This window comes from Penaeus chinensis, chromosome 34 (assembly GCF_019202785.1).
Source record: "Penaeus chinensis breed Huanghai No. 1 chromosome 34, ASM1920278v2, whole genome shotgun sequence".
NCBI lineage: Eukaryota > Metazoa > Arthropoda > Malacostraca > Decapoda > Penaeidae > Penaeus > Penaeus chinensis.
Genome location: NC_061852.1, coordinates 22976893 through 22985805, shown reverse-complemented (window position 1 = coordinate 22985805; position 8913 = coordinate 22976893). Strand labels below are relative to the sequence as shown.

At 36.7% G+C, this 8913-nt stretch overlaps 2 protein-coding genes across 2 annotated transcripts in view; one reads left to right on the top strand and one right to left on the bottom strand.

Annotated features, from left to right (window-relative positions):
- LOC125043453 (vacuolar protein sorting-associated protein 26B-like) overlaps nt 1-3137 on the bottom strand; it is a 24440-nt gene extending 21303 nt beyond the window's left edge. Inside the window, exon 1 of the mRNA XM_047639523.1 lies at nt 3001-3137. Coding sequence (XP_047495479.1) covers nt 3001-3003 — 3 coding nt within the window. The 5' untranslated portion in view covers nt 3004-3137. The remainder of the gene's footprint in view (nt 1-3000) is intronic.
- A 381-nt stretch (nt 3138-3518) lies between these two features.
- Nucleotides 3519-7877, top strand: LOC125043454 (U1 small nuclear ribonucleoprotein A-like). Its single transcript, XM_047639524.1, has 6 exons — nt 3519-3568; nt 5502-5585; nt 5744-5916; nt 6536-6692; nt 6923-7100; nt 7304-7877. The coding sequence occupies exons 2-6, from the start codon at nt 5519-5521 to the stop codon at nt 7461-7463; spliced, it is 735 nt and encodes a 244-aa protein (XP_047495480.1). The 5' UTR covers nt 3519-3568; nt 5502-5518; the 3' UTR covers nt 7464-7877.
- Nucleotides 7878-8913: the final 1036 nt, after the last annotated feature.

The window sequence follows — 8913 nt, the reverse complement described above, 5'->3', positions numbered from 1 at the left end:
GTAATTGTATCAGTGGTAACTTAGAACAAGTGTAGTCATCTATCTGTAATAACAATTAAAAAAGTAAACACACAGTGGGCATGGCATATACATACATGCCATGCCCAGTGGCTTTGGGTTAATAGTAATACTAATATCTCTTTTTTTAAAAATTCAAGGAATAGGGAAAACAGGGGAGATCAAGAAGGCTCAATAATGGAGTCCTTAATTATCAACCAAATCACTACGGATTTCTGTACTGTCAACTAAAGTTTTTTTGTAAATTTTGTAACATACAGATAACTCCCATGTGCTCAGCCAGCAAGGAGTTTATCAATAGCCCCTAGTGACCGGTCCTGATTTCCCCATTTCTTGAAATTGCGGGAAAATGTGTTTTTCTTGCTAAGACTATTAATATTGATACCGTTATTATCGTGATTATTAAAGTGTTATTAAAATCTTGATAACATTAAAGACAATGAAATAATACAAAAGAAACTTTCCAAAAAAAAAAAAAAAAAAATTTCCTTAAAAACTCAAAGGGAGGTGAAATCAGATGAGGTCTACTAACTGACTCCTCCTTGGCTAAACAATTGTGGAGCTGTCTATGAGTAGACTTTTTGCAAAAGACAACAGCAGCAGCAATGGGTTAATAAACTAAAATAACAGTGGACGAGGAATGTATAAATGCCATCCCATCATCAACAGGTTAATGACTGAACCATTGTAAACATGAATATGTATACTATACTATATGTTACTCATCCACCCTTACATCAGATAGTCAGGTCTTCATTTAAGTCTGTTATTGTTGCTGTTTGTTTTCTCTTCTTCTATCCTATAATGTTCTTATTATTCTTTTCTCATGCCCTCCAAAGACTTGCTCATTTATTACAATTGGGCCAAAACTTCTCAAGATCTGGATAGTTGCCTAGTTCCCCTGACAACATGCCTGGTCAAAAGGGCAATAATCCTCTGGTCCCAGAGTTAGCTAAAGCTAGTGGAACCCTGGCTCTGGCATCCTCTTCTACAGAGAGCTTTCATTCATATTGCCCATTCACCTGAAACTTGCTGAATCTATAATAGAAAGCTTACAATATTAAAGTTAAGTTGATTTGACAGAACAAATTCTCTTGAACACTGGATGTTTGTTAATCAATTTGTGAATGGGATGCTGTGACTGAACTAGAATATCTAATACTGTTTGCCATCACTCTTCTGGCCCAAGGCCCTTCTCCTTGAACTACCCTCCCCTCTCCCTCCCCTCCCCCTCCCCTTCTAGCTTGGGTGAGGTTTTTGCATTGATTAAGTGTTTTATTACATTAAATAACCAGCAAATGACATACATCCTGGTAGGCTAAAACATTAAAGACCAAATATGGAAATTCATGGCTAAGTGGCAACATGAACTAAGGAAATGCAGGACTAAGTAGTGCAGTGTTTTGGGATTAAGTCCATCCCAACAACTGTGTACTGCACAACCTCCACAACTTCAGTGCTTTGGAAAAGGCTAAGTAATTTCCATCACATATATATGGCAAGAGTGATAATACAATTCCTCCAGAAATGACTAACCTTTCCATCCTTCCCTCCCTGCATCACGCTCCAAAAGTAATATTTCAATACATTCTCTGTAACCTTTTGAAAATACTGCAACTCCCTGCCAGCTGTTGAAATTAGGGATGTATTATTGTTGCCTTTCATTAGGATTATCAAAACAGTGCATCTTTTCCTCTTAACTCGCATAACTTCCCATTTGGGAAAACATGTATTTGGGATGCAATATAAAAGGCGGTGAAAAGACCCTGCACTCACTATACAGTATTTGTTTTCTTAGTAAAGGAGATTCTCATATCCTATCTTCCAAACCTTGGGTTGAGTTGTGTTTATTTCACATCTTTTTTCACTATGACGGTTGAGACAAGCATGTATTGGAATATCTTTCATGTGCATTTTTTTTCTTTCTTTCTTGTGTCTGACTATATATTCAATGTGGATATGTTAAGTAGCACTGTTCAGGTAAAAAGGTTACAACAGGTCGCATATTTGCATATAACTGTTAAGGCATTATTTTTGAAAATTCAATAAGCAAAGGAGGCAAGTCTGACAAAAATAATTCAAACAGGAACAGTACAAGGTAACACTGTATGACTTATAGTGCATCCAGTATCAGGACAAGAAAAACTATCAATTCATCCCAAGCTCTGCAATACTCTTATTTACCAAGTCTCTTTGGTCTAAACATTTATAACCAGGCCTTTACATATTATTTGTACTTTAATAAGGTAAAAATAACATACTTTATTTTTTTATTATTGAAATTTGCTGTCTATAAGACTCCTTCATCTATATACAAAAGAGACATGGCAAACTGGAGTACGACAGCATACACTATTTTTCATTGATCTTGCCAGATCATTGCGGCCTTTGTGACTTCACCACTACATCAGAGAGACAATAATCACTCTAGATATTCATGTGGCAATATAATGTGTGACACACTAATTGCAATACACATTACTGAAAGATGTTTGTGACTGTGCCAGACAATATTCATGTGCATATATTACAAAGGTGGTTAGTTTCCCTTTTACTAAAAGTTTAATGGTAAGGAGGCCATGGGAATTACTGGATCACAATGTCTGTTAAGGAATAAATAAGTTTCTCATGTTACCATGAAGGCAATGTATTGTGCTCTTGCTCTATATTTGTGGTGTTTCAGTTCACTATTCTTACTCAAGCCGAAAATTCCTGTTGTCCTCCATTTCCTTCCTAACTATCATAACATAGACTGTCACTCATGCACGGCAGGTGACCCAAGAAATGTCTCAAATAATCGAGCCAAATGTCAGAGCGAGAAAAGGGGGTGGAGATACAACAGACCTAACCAGTCGGCGACGGAAGTCCCTAATTACAGCCTGACTAGGACCTAATTCGATTCTACACAGGTCTTGCGTCGCCCTTAATCCGTTAGATCAAGTATCCCCCCCTTTCGCGGCGGAAAAAGGGCAAATTTCTTACCATTTTGCCAGAGTAATGTCTCTTCCAACAAGGGTTCAGCAATCATATGAGAGTATAGACGTAGGAATCTGTTGATGTGTGTGTCTCCGCCTCCCAGTGAGATTTGATCCCAATCCGGGTCGCCAGTTACTTTATACTCTCTGCTTAAAGAAAATCCAATTCCTTATTAAGCACCAACAACATTCCAAATGGCAAATATGACGAGATATTCCAGTTATATTATATTTTTCTCGATAATATCCTCCTTGACAAATATATTCAGCTTATTTATTCACCTCTGGTCCTTTAAGATAAGTCAAATGCCAGTGCAAAAGGGATCAAGACCAAAATTAAGGGAGGAATGAGTGTAAACATTGACGTTCATGTTCGGATGAAAAAATAATATATCGAAATTGTAGTATCCATAAATATACGCTATAATAATCCTGTTATGCATGATAATTATTTTAGAACAATTTGCTACTATAAATAACTTGTTTCTTCATTATATAAAGTAAATATTATAATGTTTCGCTCACGGTTGAGATACAAACGTTACCAAGCGGCTTCCACGTTCTTTCAGAAAAGTGTAAGTGTATTCCAGCGATTTTTTTAGAAATTGAATGTAATTATCACCATTTAGTACCTTTGGAAGCTATGAATGGCCGATATAGTCACTTGGTCGACGTTTAAATGCAAAAGTGATCGTTAATTATAGTGAAAAGCCCATTTTTAAGAATACTTTTTTTGAATCTACTCCCAAACGTTTGGGCTTCACGAAAAAAAATTGGTGACTTCTTCTAAGTAGTTGATTAAGAGCAAAGATGTTAAAGTTAAATGAATAACCACTCCAGCCACTCTGTACTGATTCGTGTTAAATGTCAACCTCTACCAGCATACAGTGTAAATGCTCGTTGACAGAAAGCGGGTTTACTCCTCTGCTCCTTTCGTGTTTCCTGTGGCCAATTGTTTGCAATGTGCCGGCACTTCCCCGAGATTTAAGTCCCCGGGTATATTTTCACAATGACCTCACCAAAGACAGGAAATATCTAAGGATATTGCACAGAAACTACATTCACTGATGTGCAAGATAATTACCGCTGGCAGGGAATACCATCCGAAATTAACTTGCTAAATTGCAATATAATACCGAGTTCAAGGTCCAGGGACTGAACTTTGAGTTAGGGAAATACAGCTACAAGGTAGGGGTCATGGGGTAAAGCCTTCAGATTAGGAAGTTTTATTTTATTCATATAGCAAAGTTTCTGGATTCCCTGGAGTACCCCCAGGCTTCTTCGGTAAATATTGAAGCGACGTCTAACATGTTTTTCTAATTGAAGGAGTTATATTTGCAGTAACGTATTGATATGTCTCTTTGCTAGTTTTATGGGAGTTCTGGTTGTGCATGTGCAGTGTGGAGTTTTCACTCTACACAGCAGGATAGAGCGTATGAGTGACATCCGGCAGTACCCAATGCCGAGTCTGTCCGATGTTCTCTCCTGCCTGAATATGTAGAGGATTCTTTGTTTTCATAGTCATTTTAAATCCCCTTTCATGGAGGAGGCTCCCCCCCCCCTTCTCTCTCTCTCTCTCTCTCTCTCTCTCTCTCTCTCTCTCTCTCTCTCTCTCTCTCTCTCTCTCTCTCTCTCTCTGATCTTCAAAATCTTCCTCTTGTATATTCTGGCAGGATATACCTCGGTCAAATAGCAGGATCCTCATCATTGCTGTTGGAGAGAATTGAGACCACTATCTGCCACTCTTTGTTTTTTGCCATGATATATTCCAAATTAGTACAAAACAGTTTTTCTAGTGGCGTATAAACCACATGCCACTAGGGAAAGTGAATAAAAAATGGGGAAAATTCTGTGCTCATTTTTTATATTTTTGTGAAATGTCTCTGCACACAGATGGCACTGCTAGTGCTCAGCCACAAAGGAGTCAATTAATAGACCTTGTGACCTTACCATATTTCACCTTTCCTTGAATTGGCAGGATCCCCCCCCCCCCCCTCCCAGTGCTGTGAATATCTATGGTATTATTTTTATTTTAAACATTATAATTACTATAATGTTATAAACATTAGTAAGCAAAATAAGATAACATAAATTATTTTTGTAAATCAAGGAAAAGGGTAAATGAGAGAGACAGGTGTAGCCATGTGTAAAAACAATTAAACAAGTAAACCAACAGTGGACATGGCATGTACTTACATGACATGCCCATCGGCATTGGGTTAACAGCACAGCCATAATGAAACTGATATGAATTTCAACTGACTTCCCTTATTATATATGATATATTTAATATATAATGTGTATATATATAATTGTGTGTGTGTGTGTGTTTCTCTCTCTCTCTTTCTCTTTCTCTCTTTCTCTCTTTCTCTCTTTCTCTCTTTTAATTTGTTAAGGTGAAAAGTCGAGGTAGGGGTGGGGGTCTACTGGAATGGACTTGTTTAATAGCACACTTTTCTTTATTGTTTAAAGATTTGATGTATTATATTACTTTTTGTTTCATTTCAGACAAGGAGATCACAGTCATGTTAGATATACGGCCAAACCACACCATTTACGTCAACAACCTCAATGAAAAGGTTAAAAAGGAAGGTAAGTGACTTTTTCTTTCTCCCTCTGTTTAGTATTTTTTTTTTATGACTGAAGTTGTACAATTTCTTGACATGTTTATTTGTCTGTCATATTTTTTTTCTATCTTTCTTGATAGTTGTGTTAAGTTATTAATTGATGCTACTTTTTCATTCTTTCAGAACTCAAAAGATCACTCTATGCAATATTCTCACAGTTTGGGCAAATTCTAGACATTGTTGCCTTAAAAACATTGAAAATGCGCGGCCAAGCTTTTGTCATCTTTAAAGAAATCCAGAGTGCTACAAATGCAATGAGAGCCATGCAGGGATTCCCTTTCTATGATAAGCCAATGGTAAGAGTATATGTAATGGAGCATTGCCAGTGAGCCAATAACATTTCATGTAGAAATTTTGATACTGTATGAAGAGGTTTTATTTACATTAATATTTTTTATGATTTCATGTGGTTGATTCAGGGTGTATATATTTATATTGATTATTACCTAGAGGTACTCATCTTTCAGTCTCTTTCTGGTTTTGAATAATATTTTGTACACTTCAATATGAATAATGAAAGCATTAGTTTCCTCCCAGCCCCCAAATTGAACAACTGTCAAATATAGAGCAGAGTGTTACACTGTGATATTTTTAGTCCTGTCACTCATATTATACTGATACTGTTTCTCCAATCCTCACCATGTGTAAGATTAAATGAAAAAAATACTTAAATTACCACTGCCTTCCACTACGATCCCACAATAGATTGTCTATGTTTCCCATGACTGATACAGACTAACTGAGGCCTTCCCAGGGCAGATTCAGTCAACTGTTCATCCCAGACACTCCTACTGTGTGATCCAGTTGCCATTTGTGGGGTTAGAGATATTACTTTTGGTTATAGCCTTTTACATATTGTGGTCAGTTTTCTTTTAGCTTTTATTATTAAATTGATTTTCTCCTGACAATTTTCAGAAAATTGCATATTCAAAGACAGATTCAGATTTGATTGCAAAACAGAAAGGTACATACAAAGAGCGTGGAAGCAAGCGCAAGGAGGAAGACAAGAAAAAGAAGAAGGGGAAAGAAGCAAAGGGAGCGACTACAGTGCCTGCTGGGGCAGCTGCTGCCGGTTAGTAAAGATAAAAGATTTAAAATGCATTTGTTTATATCTTAGTAGATCTATTTTATGATGATACCATCCTTGCACTCGTAGACTGGCAGGTGTTCCTTGGAACCCTGAGAGCTGCTGACACTTGTGGCTCCTCAGTGGCGTGTGGCTTACTGAGGCTGATTGTTGTACTGTGCTATGTATGTAAGTATTTTGCTTGTTCAAAGTCTGACATGGTTTGTGATTTTCAGCCAAAGCAGGAGCAGGGGCAGGTGTGGTGCCACCAAGACCAGGCCTCTTCAACCAGCCTCCTCCTGTTCATGGTGCAGGTGGCATAGGTGTGCCAGAACAGCCTCCTAACCAAATCCTCTTCCTCACCAACCTTCCAGATGAAACCTCAGAAATGATGTTGTCTATGCTCTTTACCCAGTAAGTTTAGATTTCTCTTTCTAATGTTTTCTTTTTTTTCTACCATTTTCCATATTTGAGACTTTGTATATGTATAAAATTTTGAAACACTTAATAATAGGAAAATAGATATAGATTATATTTTCATGTGATTCATAAAAATAATGAAGGTAAAGGAAGGATTAGTAACTTCAAGTCATTAACTTTAATCTTCACCTTCCCAGATTCCCTGGTTTCAAGGAAGTACGACTTGTACCCGGACGCCATGACATTGCCTTCGTGGAGTTTGAGAATGAAATGCAGTCTGCAGCTGCTAAGGATGCGCTACAGGGCTTCAAAATTACACCCACGCATGCTATGAAAATTGCATTTGCAAAGAAGTAAAAAGATCATTTCCAACTCTCATTATAGATAAACTTCACAAGTTAGATAAATATAATTCCACTTTTTTTTTCTTCTTTTTTTTCCCACCTTTTTTGGGGGGAAGGGCAAAGGGGCTACAAACTATTTCATACCTGATTAAGGATGCTATTAAGAAGCATTGTTTTAATGCCAATAATTGTATCTGATTTGCATCCTTGCTGTCCGAGAGTAAACAAAGATGTTTGTGAAAATGTAAGTATTCAACAGTTACTTGTACACTTTTCTTTGTTTAATCCTTTCCTTGTTGGAGGGGAACATTGAGTCTGTCTGTATTTTTTACATTTTTCTTTTAGAAAGATTGTCAAATTGACTCGTATGTCTTTTGTATGTAATCAGAAGCAGTCAATGGATATAAAATAAATTATAAATAGACAAGTTCTTTGTTTTTATAACAGGTCAATTTTGCTTTCAAAGTATACAGTATCCGTCCATTTCCACATACATTCTTTTTAAGAGGCAATATCTAATTTATTGTGCTATTAAAGTACATGAATAATGCAGAAGAGTGGAAACAGTTATCATAATGCTGTGATTTCAAGGCATTTCCTGTCAATTGCCAAACTTGCAGTTACTGTGCAGTTTCAGATGTCCTCTTTACACCAGGTACCCTCTTAAGAAGTCACAGTGATCTCATTATAATACCACAAACTCATTATTTATTTATTGAACATTTTTTGCCATGGCTTATACAAAACATAGTGATTGGGTGGGGCTTGGGGGCAAAGCCCCCAGGTAAGTGTATTTTGAGCTTATTAAGGCAATGTTTGTGGATTTCCAGAATTGCCAATGGTCAAAAATAAATGTACCAGACATCAAAGGTCACACAGCATTATGGTAAAGTATTGTAGTGAAAAGGGTAAATATGAGTTAACATTCTGGATAACTGGACAGAAGGGGATAAAGAAAGGAAGGAGAAGAAAAGAGGGAGAAAAAAAGACCTTGCAAAATTAGTTGAGGCAGGGGTGATTTCTACATTGTTCCTCAGCCCCCCATGGCAACAGTGAGCAAGGGATTGGGAGGGCCTTTAAAGAAGTCATGATGATCTCAATGTTTTTACCCTCTATTCAGGAATATTTCTTTTTTTAACATAATTATGGAAACAGCAGTCATCCTTCATGGGACTAATTGCCAATATCATAATAGCAATGTTTGTTTTATCATTTGTGAAGAGCTATCAATATTAATATCAAAATACTCACAGTAATAATGGAGATTCTACCTTTAAATAAAGGGATTAATACATTATGACCAGTGGTTGCAAAGACCATAACTTTAAAATAAGCTGAAATTGTTGAAATGTTTATATTTTGGGGGGGATTAATCCAGCATTGCTAGATTAACTCATTTATAACAGGTATATGTACAGTCCACTATAGTTTCTTGTCAATTTTGTATACACATAGATATTTAT